At 40.6% G+C, this 16355-nt stretch overlaps 1 protein-coding gene across 2 annotated transcripts in view; it reads left to right on the forward strand.

Moving 5' to 3' along the window:
* The window catches only part of HTR1E (5-hydroxytryptamine receptor 1E), a 33394-nt gene extending 17724 nt beyond the window's left edge, over positions 1–15670 (forward strand). The window contains exons 1-3 of one of the 2 annotated variants that reach the window (XM_071547843.1): positions 148–236; positions 5677–5898; positions 13981–15670. In XM_071547843.1, coding sequence (XP_071403944.1) covers positions 14145–15239 — 1095 coding nt within the window. In that variant the 5' untranslated portion in view covers positions 148–236; positions 5677–5898; positions 13981–14144 and the 3' untranslated portion in view covers positions 15240–15670. Of the gene's footprint in view, positions 1–147; positions 237–5676; positions 5899–13980 lie in introns of those variants that run through there. The other variant, XM_071547844.1, reaches the window with a different exon arrangement.
* The last annotated feature ends 685 nt before the right edge of the window (positions 15671–16355 follow it).

The raw sequence follows: 16355 nt of genomic DNA on the forward strand, positions 1-16355 counted from the left end.
TCCCTGCATCACCAGCACCTCTGCTTTGACCAGTGGCACTCCTCCAGATCATTCGTCTGCTTCTCAGCCTCCAGCATGGTTCTAAATGAAGCAAATCCCTCGCCACTGTGGGGAGAGCCACAAAGGGCCCTGTGGCCTGGTCAAACAGTGGGAAAGCAGGAGAGCAATGCCAGACTCTGGCTACCTGTAGCTGCAACCTCTTCTGGCAATTTGGGATTGCTCAGGCTGTGCAGCAGGTTGGTGCATCTCTCCAGGGATTTATCAAGAATAATTCTGTTGTGTTTTGTGGTTTATGATTCACTACCCCAGCAGCCTGCTCTGCTGCCTGTGCCCCTGAGTACTTCTGCAAAAGCCAGTCAGGGTTTCACATTCCTTCAGATCTATTCTGTTTTGGTGATTTCTGAACTCTAAATTCCTTGTCATAAGTGGTGACCATGTAAGCCCAGAAATAAATTCATGTAGTGGTGACACAGAATCACAACAGCTCCTTTTCTTATCCCAAGTTCTACTCTGTTACATTGGTCTAATGGCCTAGAGACTCCACTACATGAAGGAAGAATATTTACCTTGCACAAGCTTTGCCTGGGGAAAATTTACTCAGTCTAGTAGGATCTTCAGGACCATCCTGTTCAGAAACTAACTCTCCATCCAATAAATGCCACACAGGTTGGTATGTGTTTGCTTTGGAGACAAAAAAGTATTGCCTGGTGAGCAATGTCCACATTTAACAAAGCAGGAGGGGTGTCAGGCCTGGCACCTTGTGCAAAAGCAATTAGTATTGTTGTCTAAGTGAATGCTGCCCATTATCTCTCACTGCAAGCAATGCTAGGCTGGATATCAGCTGCAAAGCTGAACGGGATCTAGGAAGTAAGACAGTAAGTCTTCCCACGTGGTATGAGGAAGTCTGAAATGCTGTTCCAGCCCTTGCTGGAGTGAACAGGGGTCATGCAATGTCAGCCCCTTTCCTTTTGTCACCTCAAGAGCAGGTGAGTCAGCACAATTGTGGCATTCATTATTAGAATTCAAATTCTAAACTGATGTTTAAGTCCAGGTCCTTGGACTTCCAGTATTTAAGAAATGACATACTGGTTGTACAATTTCATAGTAATTGTATATGTACAAAACATATGTAATGCATACATTTTTAGTTTAGTATGAGTTAGAGAATGTATGCTCTTTAAATTTTATAGAGCTGATGAATTTTAAAGCATTTTGGTTTGCTGTATTCACCTGTGATCCTGCAGTGATTTCTATCCAAGCCTGTATCTATATAAGCTTCCTGAAGCACCTGTCTGGTAAAACAAGAGACAGACATTTGCCATCTTCTAACCCTTTATCTTCTCCATAATTTCTGTTGCAGAGCAAATCAAGGCTTTGCTTGTGCTGCTGATTAAAGTACTCTAGTTTAATCCAGAAATTAATATTCTTAGTTAGAAAAATATATTTGAAAGGCACACAGTAGATGTGAAATGTATTATGCCCTTAAAATCAGTCTTCTACCACTGAGACAGGTCAGGTACCTGGGGCGGAGCATTGCAGGGGGATTCTGGTTAGTTTTGTTTTTTTCTCCATGACCCTTTCCTTGTTAGCATGATTTTAACATTTCTAAATTGTTATGAGTATTGACTCCTTCAGCAAAACCCAACCCAGGGCAAGACATGTTCACCTAAGCATTTTTCTGGTTAATAATTGGCTGTGTGAATAGGATGTTATTAGCATAAACCACAGTCTTCTGTATTCAGTATGACCAATTTACGACAAAAAGGGAAAATAGAAAATTGGTATATATAGTTTGTAGCTGAAAAACGTATGACTTTCAGTGGCACTCTGTTGAGAATTAGAGCCAAACAATGTCTTTGTTTCTTTTTGCATTATACATATCAACTCCTGCTATCTTAATGTACAGTACTTCAACAGAGTCTGATTCATCTTGTTTTATTACACTCACTAAAGGACAACTCATTCTTTATAGTAAGTGAAATTATGTAATTACTCTATATTTATGTTGTATTTGTGGGTTAATTATATTGTGCTTATGGGTTTTGACAGCTAATTATCACTAATTCATATAATGACATGTCTGAAATGGTTGATATTCAGTTATTTTCATAATGATTTTTAGCTTATTCTGTATTTACATCATGCCCCAGATAAATAGTTACAGTACCAGTTATGTGATCTTCTTTGCAACTGAAAGTCTCCAAAAGCAGAGCTACGGTTTGGTTATTCCAGGTAGTGGACAAAATTAAACATTTTAGGTTGTGTTTAGTAAGAGTTTCAGGGAAAACATATGTCTTCATATGGAAGCTACAGCTAGAAGTAGTTATCACTAAGACCCTGAATAATGTAACTGTGGTATCACAACAGCAACTGTATTCTGTGGGTAACCAAAGAGTTGTTTGTATGTGCTGTCAACTCAGCAAGTGTCTGGGCTTGATCTAATGATTTCCATGGTTTCCACTACCAACAGCAAAGCTCTGGAGATAAAGGCAGTAACTTTCTTTTTCATGTGCTTTTTCAAGAGCTATTGACCAGGTTTAGCTTGAGATTTTTGTTCAAATTGCAGCCCAGGGCCCAAGTCCACCAAGAGTTTGCCTTAAAACTGAGATGGTAGTATGAGTTCAGTTCAAACACAAACTCACACTACCATAAATGTACTGCAGCAACTTTGGATCCTCTTCCTACATGGCAAACTGAGGGTGCACCAGGCCACCATGGAGGTCAGAGCTCAGCCAGCCTAATACCTGAATGTCTACGTAGGGTTTGCACCCAGGACTTGTCCAAGGAATGTTTTCTCATACTAAGCAGGAGTCTGTCCTTGACCTTTAGGCTGTTGTACACCATGTGGGCTGTCAGTACTTCATTTCTCCTGCGCTTGCAGCAGGCACACCGGCCAGATGGAAATCCCACGCTCGCAGTCCCAGGCAGCAGGCTCGTGCCACCAGCCCAGTGCTGCTCACCAATATGGGACATTTTTCTACATGATTAAGAACCCACAGCACCTTCTGTTACAATAATACTATTTGTTCACTCACACAGAATTTTCCTTTCATACCAAGTCTAGAGTCATTGTATGAGTCAACTGCTTTATTTTATCAGTGAGAAATTGGGCATATATTCACTAAGGCTTAATCTGAAACCTTTTTGCTCATAGTGGAAGTATCTCCGTTGATTTCAAAGGATCTCAGATCAAGCTTCAAGGAGTACTAAGTTTTAGCCTGTCATATTCATTCATTTGAAGCCTTTATTAATTACAGAGCGCTTGTATAAAGAACCAAGTGATGTGGAGATTAAATCAACCCCATTGACATAAGTCTCCTGATACATATGAGCAGCAAGAAACAAATATTGACTGGAAAAACAATGCATGTACAGTGACATTTAGCTTGTATAAAGTGATAGTCTCCATATAAATGCAAATAGCACCATTTCCCCAGAGCTGAATCTATAATACTCATCGGTAAATATTTGTGTGTCTTTGACATGTCTCTAAGCAGCAAGATGAGGAATTGAGATGGAAAATGCATTTGCAGGTGAGAATTCAGTACAGATTTTTTTTTTTGCAGTTTTTCTCTCAATGCATTTGGGAGACCTTGAAAAGCAGATGCTTCCTTTTCTAGTTAGTGGTTTAAATGCAAAGCAACAAAACTATAACAGACCACGGCATATTAAGTTCCTGCCAGTAGTTTCCTGATCCTGCCACTCATGCTGTGCTACATGGCTGAACTCCAAGCCTGAGAAATTCCTCAGAAAGAATAACTAAAGCAGCTAATTAATTTAGGAGCCTCCTACCCATATTCAGAAAGGATTTATGCACCCAGGAGCTAATGTTTCACTGTCTTTATATGAGAGTTAGGGATTTTGTAGACCAGGGTTTCAAGGACTTAAGTGACCTAAGCATTTTTAATAATGCAGCTCCTGTATAATGTAGATACAGAGATACAGAGGAACAACAGCACAGTTCATCAATATGAGGAATGAGTGCTCAGGCTCTTCAGTTAGGAAAGAGAAGATTTGAGGGCCCAACTGATGAAAACAGAGGCCTTTAAAGCTACAGGTGACACAGAAAACGTGTCTGAGTAATAACTGTCACCACAGGGAATGAGTGTTCCCTGCAAGGTGCACTCTTATAAACATTTAGGTTTCCTTTAGGCCATGAAACAATGAAGATTAAGTAGGATTTCAGGCATGTGCCTAGAGATAATAAGCCCAGTTCATTAGCAGGATACAGAGCTGCTGAATTTCTAGAGCCAACTCAGCATTCAGGCATCAAGAGCTGCAGGACAAGTCAATCCCCTTGTCTTCGCATGGTCTCCCACCCACAAAGCGCTTTTCTCTCTCCGCTCAGGTGTTAATAAGTGAAGAATTGGACTGTGCCTCCCACAGGACCTGTGTACAATATGTAAAGTGTTAGGCTTGCAAACTGTGTTGGGATCATCACCTCAAAGAGAGCAAAAATAACTATTGCCAGCTGGGGAAAAACCCAATTGTTCCCACAGAAACTTTGTCTAGTTATATTAGACATAGTCCTTTTATGAGGAATTTTTAAGGTGTTCCAGTGAGGTGCTTTAAGAGTTGGCAAATGAAACAGACTTTTTTCTAATTCAGGATCTTTTTAAAATACTTTTCCCACGTACGATTTTTCTCCAGCAAAATAGTTATTGGTTTACAACAATTTTATAAGATCTGCATGGTTTCTGTTCTCAAAGACCATGGGAGGAGAGTCACAACAAGGCGTTTTTGTTTGTAGTTACAAAACAAACACAACATTATTATTTCAAAGGATAATAACCTTTGAAATAGCTCATATTATTGAAAAAGTTGCCATTCCTGGAGCTCTGTGGCTAGTTCTTCCATTCTCTACATAACTGCAACCTGGAAAAGTCAAGATTTATTTTTTTTGTAGAGAGTAAACATTAATCAAAATGAGTTTGAATAATGGATTTTCTTTTTGTAAGTCCATTCAAAAGGGGAAACATACATTTCTTACATTAAATTAAATTAGATTAACCATTAGATTAAATGGCTAATGAGCAAGGGGTCACTGAAACATTTTGTTGCTGGATCCAGTTTTTAAAGCAAGAGATTTTTTTTTCCAGAAGATAATAGAGCAAACTCCTCTCTTCCCAAGTCCCACAGTACTTTGTTGTGTGATTCTCTATTTCCTTCAAACACCAAGATGGTCCCAACTAAGAAACGGGGGATGTCTTCACCACCAGTCTTCCAGTGTTGTGACAACATGGTCTCTCCAGTCGGAATTACTGTCATTTTGGTTTGGTTTTAAGGAAAACATGGCTGTCTTTTGCTTTGGAAAAATGTTTCTGGAACTTGTTGTGCATGGATCTGCATCTTGGCTGTTGCTTGGCAGACTGAGTGATGTGCCTGCAGGAAGAACAGCAGGTTTGGGGGATGGATTTGCCTGCTCAGGACCATTTGTACATTGTGTCTCACCTTACTAACCAGCTTCATGAACCTGTGTCCCTGGACCACCCATTAGTGAAGCATCATCCCAAGTGGTGTCCTTCTAAGGAGGGCTGTAAGTGCTGGAAATGGAAGACTTGTCTGCCCTGCTCCCTTACGAATTATAGGGAGCGATCTTGCAGTTTAGCTGCTGATGTCTGCTAGGGTATCTCAGTATCCAAGCTGTCCTCCCACCTGTATTTTATCTTATTGCAGGTCTTAGTCATACAGTCAATGAATAAATAGTCTGAATGAAGGTTGAGCAGAAGGAGGATTATGAAGAGCCCCAGGACCCGCCAATACTCAGCATTGACTCTCTTTTGTTTTGTGCCTGTGTGTGTGCCTTGCTGAACCATTCCACAGGACAAAAAAGGAGGCGCAGAGCAAAACAGCCAAGCCAAAAGCAGCAGTGGATATTGCAGCAGCACAGAACCTGAGGTAAATGCCTTCCTTTGGGACAGTCACCTGTTCCCTTGAGTCTGTCACCAGGTCTCTGAAATTTTTTTGTTTTCCTGAAACAGGAAAGGATCCAGAGCAGGGATCACTGCCATGATCAACCTTGTGAAACAACATAGGTTAAAAAAAAATAAAATATTTTAAAATCTGGTTAAAACAGAGGAGAAGGAAAGTTGGTAATGTGGCATCTTGTAAGGATGCATGTGCAAAGACAGGTAGAACTGAAAACACAGAAAAAAGGTCTTTAGTAGTGAAAAACATTTAGGAATATGAAGTTCAAGGAAGACAGTCTTAACCACAAGTTTTCAAAAAAAAACCAGTTGGAGAATAATGTCTCTATGTGAGAGTGACTGTTAAGCATGAAGCTTGCAAGGGTCAGTAACACAGGCAGACTGTATTTTTCTTCCCAGATGAGAGGTTAAGTGTGTAGGTTACCTGTCTCTTGGGTCTGGCTACCTATAAATTAGGAAATCACCAGGGATCAAGAGCACCATTGCACTGTGACACAGCCCTGGAGCAGCTAAATGCTGCCATGGTACAATTAAACAAGCTGTAGCCCCTGCTGGCATAGATGTCATGCATGTATCAGGGTACAGCACTTCAGCTAAGTTTAATCAGGTTAACTCATTCAACAAGGCTGGAAACTCCATGGCTGAGAATTGCCCGTTTCTTGGCTGGGTGAATTAACCCATTTGGCACTCCATGCTAATGTAACATGTTCTTTCTGGCACCCAAGCCAGCTCATTTCAGCACTTATACAAATGCAGTCTGCAAAACAAACGGAGACAAATCAAAACATCTTTTTCTTTTCTGTACTGTCAGGCACAGATTTTTAGTGAAAGAAGGTTTCTATCTCCATAAATCATCTCTGGAGAAAGAAGAGGCACAGGAAGAAGGTCTTCCTGCCACACCTTAGTGGGAAAGGCAACACTTACATGTTTTGACAGTGTAGGGTCGTACAATTGATTACTATATATTCTACACCAAAATACTTTGCAAGATCCAGCTACCCATGTCTCTTGGCTCCACGCTATGGGAAAGTATAGACTCTGGTGTCTGTACGTTAAACATCGCAGGATTTAAGGCATAGCCTGAAAAGGGTAGGTGAACTGCACACAATGAGCTGAACTTCACGTGGGTATTTTGTGCAGTATAAAACAAAAGAGACTTTTTAAATGGACAGTGCTAAGGGTCTAAAGTGTTATGAGAAGTGATGGTGAGTTTTGAAGTTATTTTTTCATTTGAAAATCTCTTTAAAGCAAATTAATATAAACTTAAAGTATTATTTATTAAAAATTATTGCAACTACAGTAGGCAGCTACTCTAGTTTTTTTATGAGGAATCTGTACATTTTACCACCACAGAGAATTTTATTTATGTCTTACTAAAACCAGAATTAAATCTGCATTGTCAGAGTTTGTATCAGACTGCAGCTCAGCAGCATCTTAGGATCTTTCCCTACCTAAGATTTACCAAATTTTATATTGAAAGTAGATAAAAATGAGTAATCATCTGTGAATGATAATTATGCTTGTAGGAGGGAGCATGGTTTGGATACCGTCACTAGTTATTGTTTCTCATTTGCATGTGCCATGATCTGCACCAGAAAAGCTTACCTCCATCCCGGATGGATTTCTTTTTTAAAAAATGCTTTGCAAAGCTGTCAGCTTGTGGTCTTTCATTGAGTCCAGATCACATTGCACCAGGACTTTTTGGAAGGCATCACCTCCCCTTTCCTATCAATTTTCTCCCAGGCTTCTAACTTGGGAAGAAAATTCTCTAGGCTGGCAGTGTCCACTGGGAAGAAAGGCTAAGCCTCCCTGACAAGTAAAGGGAGATCCACCTTCTGATGCTGAGGGAGTTAAAACATCATGGTCACCGTGGCATTTGTTCTAGGCATATCAACAAAAGAGAGCAACAAAACATCAGATCCAGAAGCAGAAATAACAGTGCCTAAGCAACACTTCGCAGCTTGCCATTTTAGCAGCCCCACAGACAGGGTTTAGTTTTCAATGGAAAATAAGCAGAGCCATGAGGGTTACTGCACACACACAGCTGGCCTTCCTGAGCACTTAGGCAAGAGTACACAGACTCACCTTGTTGCCCTGAGGAGGTGATTGGTAGATACCCAAACCACTGGGCCTGGGGCAGGTATCAACACAGCAGCACCAGGGTGCTGCATCCCTCTGTCCCCCTGGGTCCCTATGCTAGCCAGCAGGGGAAAAGCCCCTGTCCCCCCAGGCCTCCCAGCCATGGTCTTGGGTTTGACTCATGAGCTCTGGTCTGGACAACAGGTTGGGTTATTGCCCTGATTTTGGCTGTGGATGAACAACCCTTACTCCCTTTTTCCCTTATTATCCCCTCTTCCACTTTTCATCCTTTTCACCAGCCTTGGCCCTCCCTTTCTCCTTCTCAGCCTCCTCCCAGATGGACAACCCTGAACAAATTACATTCTCTCCATCGGTCCCTGTTTTGCAACATCCACACTCAAACCTGGTATTTCTGACACAGTTAATGTAGGCAAGCTCAGCTTTATATGCAATTATTGTTGCAGCAGCCAAGGTGCTGTGGGTCTTGCAAGGATGTGCTCCCCTCCACTTTCTTGTGAATTTTGACCACCTCATCTCCATCCTTACCACCTGCCAAAACTAGCCATTCCTTGAGGCATCATCTATGACTTGTTTCAGACATCTGTGCTCTTACCTGTCACATCCAGCATGTTCTCATGTTGTGCCCAGCAATGTCCCTTGTGCTGTTCACTCAGCCCATCCTCTGACCAGGACCAAGCTGGAGTGGAGATGCTCTTGCATCTCTGGCAATCTGGATTACATAAACATGCTGGAGAACAGGCTGCAAGCCATTATAACCTTGATTACAACTTACTGTACTTCAGTTACTTATGTCAGGGTGACTACATGTATGAGCATTAGTCTGATGTCCAAAGATGCAAATACACAAACAGGTATGCCTTCACACATCTTGCTTTGTTGAGTCCTTCCAGCCTGTCTCTCCATCATGCTGCTTGGTTCACTACATGGTGTGCAGAGGGAAAACCTTTACTTGAAGGTCAATTGCATAGTATAATTCTTACAAATTTCTTACTAATTTCATTCTTGTTCTAGTTCAGTCTGTGTAGGAAAAGGTCACATCCCTTAATCTGAGGTCCCATAATGCAATAGGAATTTCTCAAAGAGAGGTTCTTACAAAATTTCAGACCCCACACAAAAGTACTATTTCATTTATTTTCCTACCTCAGTTTATGCTATTGTGAGAATACCTCAACCTGCCTTCTAATACTTTGCCTTCATTTTGCTGACAGTACAACTGGCATCAGAATTTCATGCTGTGAATGTGAATATGAGCTGCCTGGTGATGGCAAGATTTTATTTTGTTGACAATCCTGCCACAGATTGGTGTGATTCTGACCATCTCCATTTTCTCAGCTTTGGGGTCCTGCTTTTCCCAATAGGACATGTTACAAAGAGCATCAGTGCCTATATAAATTATAGACATTCAAGACTGCTGCCATAAAATGACCTCTGCAGCACTGAGATCCTCAGAAATCCAAAGCAACACCAGCATGCTAGAGTACAATACAAAGTATTTGGAAATTTACAGTCTTCAGTTAAACTCAACTCTGTCATTTGACTACCAAGAAGACGTGAAGTCCAGGATTTGTTGACTTTACAAAAGCAAGATGATCTAGCAAACTGCAAGATCTTGCAAAATAAATTTGAAGTGAAAGGCCTGAATTTCAGTGCATTGTATGTGAACTTGAAAAAGACAACCTCTTTGAAGTAATGAGGAAGAGCATTGGAAGTTTAGCATCTTTCCATATTTTGAAATATTAGCATTATCATAAATGCGCTAAGTTATATTTTCCATAAACTGTCTCACAAATCATTCCACAAATTCTTGCCCTTCACAGCTACAGACATGGAAATATTGAAAGTGTGAAGCACTCAAACCAATTCAGACTTTATCAAAGTCAAATTGATTTATTGCTGTTAAGGGCAAAAAGATGTAGCAGTTGTATAGAGTCAGAACCGTGGATGTAAAGGAACCAACCTGTCCTGCACATATGTGTGTGCAATGCCAGTTCTACTTTTTCTCTCCAAGTGATGTATTCCATTACTTATGAAATGGTAAAAAGTTCAGTGGCCAAGGAGCAGGACTCAGTCTGTCCAGCAGAAACTCAGAGTATTCTGCTACACCATGTTCCTCTGCTGCGAAGTGGGAAATATTTTTTGGCAGAAGCAGACATGGACATTGCCATCTTGCAGCTTAAAACTGTCCAGTTGCTTTTAAGGAACAATTAATCAACCTCTTTCCCCTTTCTTCCTCCTAGACAGCACTCAATGCCATTAACAATAATCAGCTAATATGAAACATAATTTATTCCCATTTGGAGGAACCCAGATGAGTTTCTCTCACCAAATGTGGGTAATTAGTCTGTGTGTGTAAAATCCTCTCTGTAGGAAATGACTGATGGCCTAAAGGAATACAGCTGCAAAACATAAACATGGCAGTGCTTTTAATGAGAGTACTTTAAATAACTGTTATTAGTGTTCCTTCCAAGATGTCACTTAGAGATCCACCATCAATTAGTATAGTGATAGCAATACTATATATAGCAATTGTACACAAGTGATAGAGATGCTGGAAACCAGCTATCGTTGACTAAAGAGAATAAAATTCTCCTTGTTAGCACACATATTATGACCACAAACACACCTGCATTTTTAAAGATTAATGATAAGTAGCATTTTAATACTGCCCTTACTTACTGCCCTTACTTACTGCCCTTATTAATAAGCAAGGTCAATTGCTGACATCTCCTAGTAAATCACTTCTCATTTTAAAACCCCATCTCTTTTCTGCACCAAAATACTCCATATAGATCCCGTCTAATTCAAGAGTAGAGAGACAACAGTTGGACAAGCAAGGACAATGACTGAGAGGCTGAGGCACAGGCACTGCAGGAGACTGGACATGTGCCCTGGCCGAGTCCCTGGAGGTAGTGGCTGAGATGGCACCAGCAGGTCAAGGGAGCCTGAGGCTGCTCCAGCACAGCCAGGGCTTGTGGAACCCTGTGTGTTCTGGAAGGCAGGAGTTTGGATTAGATGATATAGAAACAAGGATGGCTTGAAAAGGGGAGCAGCCAGGGGGATCAGCAGGAGAAAGGAACTACAAAGCCTACAGTCAACTAATTATAATGCCAGTTTGTGTCCTCATAAAGTGGGTAAGGGATGATAAGAGGCTCATACTTAAGCTATAGAAGAAACCTTCAGCCCTTAAAAACTGAAATTACTTTTCAGCATTTAAATATACTCTCTTAGTAATATTGGTTTAATACCGTTTTTGTATGTAGTATTTATATTGTCTGAATTGCTAAGGGCTCATTTCCTATAAGGAGCATGGGAATTAAAACTGAATTAACTCCCCACTGATGGGTTTTGACATCATCAGGGTTTGCCTGATTTGAGGTACCTGCAGGCTAGTGTTCTACAGGGATGATGCTTTGTTTATATTTTATCCTGTCTTCAATCATTGCAGTGATTTTCCAAGGAAAAAAATGTTGGCCCCTCTGAGCAGTGAATAGATCTAAACAATGGGACTCCTCCATGTTATCAGTAGTATCCTTTGTCCTAAAGGAAACCTGGTGCTTTGTCTGATTACGTTTGTTTAAAGACAAGTTAAGTAAGGAAAGAAAGAATTTATTTTTCAGGTATCCGTGTGGTACAGGGAACAGGCAGAGTTAGAGAGGATTTGCCTTGGAATACATCAAAGTGTGTAAGGCCATCTTGGGGGAGAACCACAACGATTCAGCTCCTACTGGGCTAAAAATGCATATAGGCAGTCCTCAGCAGAGGAAATGGTGGTGACCACACAGCATGGGAAGATGTGCCACTGCCATGAAACTTCAGGGCCCCCAGAGAAGTGAAGGACAAGCAGAAAGAAATGCTGCTTACATCAAGAAGTGCCATGAGTTCTCCCATGTGGACTGGCTCAATAAGCAGTTGTGGAGGGCTTGGGAATCCAATGGTGTGTTCAGATATCTTTACTTGTGGACCAGGGTCCATTTGCTAAGTGATAATACTGAGGAAAGCTTATTGATTACATTTGCTTCTGGTACATGCACCAGGACTGCAGAGAGGTAGAGAAAACCTTTTTGCTTTATCCTCTGGTCAAAGCATCAGATGTAACAAAGGTGCAAACTAAGGAAAACAGGATCTGACTTTACAGAGAAGACTCCCAAGAACAATTTGTGAAATTGTTTGAGCTGAAGTTTTGATTTTAGGCCTGAACAACCAAATTGCCATTTCCAGTACAGTAACAACCTGAAGACTGTTGGATGTATTTCCATCTGAGTTCTCCAGTCATTTTTTAATAAGCAGGCCTGATATTTTCTCCAAGGCTATTCATACTTAACAGCAATTTAAAACCATTTCTTAAGAGTGGAGTCTGCTTTGGGGGGAAGGCAGTTCTGCTGTTCCTTGGGCAGAATTTAAAACTCATATTTTCCTAACCCAGAGTCTATGACAATACAGATCTGCTTTCCTAGAGCCTATCCATAAATAGCAGACTTTCTAAAGTTACTATTTTTGATTGTTTCTCATTCAGCTCATTCTGAAGATGGTACTCCAATTTCTGAAATAGAGCATATGTACACAGAGCTAAGCAGCTGACTAGCTTTAAATTCTTAATTCCTCATTCAATTTCTTAATTCCTCATTAGCTTGGGTGTGCAAACTCTCTCAGAGCCTAACCCAAGTCCCACTGGTGTCAGTGAGAATGGGTTTTACCTCTCAAATTTAGCCATCTAAAAATCAGGCATGTATTCTAAATGCAACTGTGAAGGAGCCACTTGTAGTCAAAATAGAGAAAGATCAGCATTTCCAGGATATGATTCATAGCACCTGTCTTAAAGACTTGTTTTGAGAGGGGACAAGTGTATTTCTGGCAGCCACTATCTAATTCCCCGGCCTGTTGAGGGAGCCTGTACAACTAGCCTAGAAGTCTCCTTACCCTTTGATAAATGAAGCCAGAGGAAGGAATGTTTCTGTTTATTTTAATAGAAAAGGATTCAGGCTTTCAGTTTTCTACTTCCTTTACACCAAGGTAAATTACAAATGAGTAAGCAAGGCCCCAGAGCATATCCCAAGCTGCATCTTATGAACTGGTAACTCTGGCCTCAGTCAACATTTGGGATGTATAGAAAAGACATATGAACTCCTGAAACAAAATTATTTTTTTTTATTATTCGTGCTTCGCATCACCGGACTCTCTGACAGAGAGCACAGTTAGACAGATATCTCACAGCAATGGCAAAAGCTTTTTGTCTGTCTTCTTTAAAGACATTCACAGTGGGATATGTGAAATGTCAGGAATAATTAGACAAAACATATAAGCTCCTAGCAACACTGATATGCTGTGTAAAATGAAGCATTTGCCATAAAGCTTTAAACATTGCTTGAAACCTGCATGATAAAGGTAACCTGAGACGTTTTTAAGCACAGTTTCCGATATATTAATACAGACATGGATATGCAAAAGTGTAATAGAAAACTATGAAATGCTGGTATGACTTCACTGAGAGAGGCTGCTCTGCTCCTTTATTTCAAAGGTGATTTATAGTAGTAATTGATGCTTCTAATATAGCAATTAAAGTGAAAAGGCAAATTTCCTCAGCTCATCTGCTGGAATGTATTTTAACAAGCAGGAAAAGGAATAGCTCCAAGTATCAATAATTCACAAAAATTATAGAAATATTTGTGAGAAGGGACCTCTGGAACACCCTTAGTCCAACCTCCCACTTTACGTAAAATCTCCAAAACCTAAGAAGGAATAACCATTTCACATCAGCAGGAATTCTGGCCTATAGTGTCCTTTGGAGAAGAAAAAATGCACCATGAATGCAGAGAAAAGGGGGGAGAAAAGGCAGGAGAAGAGGGGGAAAAACAGACCAACATTTTATTTGAGGTAGTAATATTAGAAATGTAGAACTCTGTCCAAAAGGTGGGATTATCCTAGATTGACTAAGAGTTGTGGTTTTATCTTCTAGGAAAACAATGAACAGGAGGAAACCTGGAAGCTTTTTGCTGCTCTGTTGAATATGGGATTATAAAAAAAAAATTGCACCTGGAGCATCTCTTTCAAATGGATGACTTCTGAATCTGGAACTCCTCATTACCTGAAGCAGCAACTTCTTGCATCCTGGAGGAGAAAATGAATTTCACAAATTGCACCACTGAAGCCAGTGTGGCTGTGAAGCCAAAAACAGTAACTGAAAAGATGCTTGTTACCCTGACCTTGGCCACAATCACAACCTTGACTATGCTGCTGAATTCTGCTGTAATTGCAGCAATCTCCACAACCAAGAAGCTCCACCAGCCGGCAAATTATCTCATATGTTCACTAGCTGTGACTGATCTCCTTGTTGCTGTTCTCGTCATGCCCTTGAGCATCACTTACATAATGATAGATAAATGGACTTTGGGATACTTCATCTGTGAGATCTGGCTTAGCGTCGACATGACCTGTTGCACATGTTCAATCCTTCATCTGTGTGTCATTGCACTGGACAGGTACTGGGCCATCACAGATGCTATCGAATATGCCAGGAAAAGAACGGCAAAAAGGGCTGGGCTGATGATAGTCACCGTGTGGACTATCTCCATTTTCATATCAATGCCCCCTTTGTTCTGGAGAAATCACCACAGCGTCAGTATTCCCAGTGAGTGTCGCATTCAGCATGATCATGTAATCTACACTATTTATTCCACATTTGGGGCATTTTACATTCCCTTGACTTTGATCCTGATCCTGTACTATAGAATTTACCATGCTGCAAAGAGCCTTTACCAAAAGCGGGGTTCAAGCCGCCACCTCAGCAACAGGAGCACTGACAGCCAAAATTCTTTTGCCAGCTGTAAGCTCACACAGACATTCTGCGTCTCGGACTTCTCCACATCTGACCCAACCACAGAGTTTGATAAAATCAATGCGTCTGTGAGGATCCCTCCTTTTGAGAATGACTTGGACCTGGCTGGAGACCGTCAGCAGATCTCCACGACACGGGAGCGAAAGGCAGCTCGCATTTTGGGGCTGATTTTGGGTGCTTTCATTTTGTCCTGGCTGCCCTTTTTCATCAAGGAACTGCTTGTGGGCCTCCACATTTGCACTGTCTCTCCAGAAGTAGCAGACTTCTTGACCTGGCTTGGATATGTCAACTCCCTCATCAACCCTTTGCTGTACACAAGCTTTAACGAGGATTTCAAGCTGGCCTTTCGAAAGCTTATCAGGTGTCGAGAACATACTTAAAAATACTGGGAGATGATGATGCTCATGTAACTCCTGGCCTTAAACATGAGCAAAATAATTTGACTCTGTCACCATTTCCCTGGATAAAGGGATTTTTCTGTTTGCCTATTTGCTTGACTTATCTTCAAACTGTAATTCATTATGCTGTTTTTTTAATCTCTAGCGTTATTCATGGTAAAGGGTTTGAAATAAATTTATTCTACAATGGAAAAGATTTTTTAGACATGAAACAACAAAAAAGATATTACTCTTAGATACTCATGTTTAAGACATTTTGTGTAATCAATGATTCAAGAAGCAAATGATGATACTCACTTTTATACTTTTTGCATTTAAGAATCAAACATCTAAACTGTCATGCATTGTATAAACTGAACCCTATAAGTACATATTTAAAAATTAATAAACATTTCATGGTCATGACAGCTAAACAGGAATGCTCTCTCCAAAACAGAAAGCAAACTTCACTTCATTGCATCTAAAAATTAATCCTATTTTGTACTCCAAAGGAATTATTTAAGTGGCTCTTTTCATATAGTATTCCAGATTTGTCTTCAAAGCCTTGGGCAGACACCTGTGCAGTTTGTTTGGACATTGAGAGGGTGCAGCTTGTGAAACTAAGTGCACATCTGACTAGTCACACTTTTAATGCCACTAACCCTATTTCTTCAGGCTTTGTACCTTGGTCAGTTCTGGAGTGGTATTATTCACTTGTGCCATGCTTCTCTTGGCCCTTGTAGTGAAGAACCCCATGGACTGAATGATCTTACCCCACCAACTTAAACAACTGGAAATCTCAGCAGGCCAGGAATACACAAAAATTCAGAAACACCAGCTAAACCCAAATTATTTTCTGTTTGAATGTCAGAAAGAAAAATTAGGGAAAATAACTTATTTTTAATATCAGTCTGCACATCTGCCTTGTCCTCATCTTACAATTTGGAATGGCATTCTTGCCCACTTAACTATGATCAAGTCCTCTAGCAGCATTTGTTGCTCTGGGAGTGCTTCACAGACTTACTTCCCTTGTCTTGAGAGACAGACAGAGAGTCCTTTGTATCCTGTCTTCTGTGCTTATGGAAGTAAAAGTGTCCTGATTCATATATTGTGGATATC

The sequence above is a fragment of the Pithys albifrons genome, chromosome 2 (assembly GCF_047495875.1).
Source record: "Pithys albifrons albifrons isolate INPA30051 chromosome 2, PitAlb_v1, whole genome shotgun sequence".
In the NCBI taxonomy this organism is placed as follows: domain Eukaryota; kingdom Metazoa; phylum Chordata; class Aves; order Passeriformes; family Thamnophilidae; genus Pithys; species Pithys albifrons.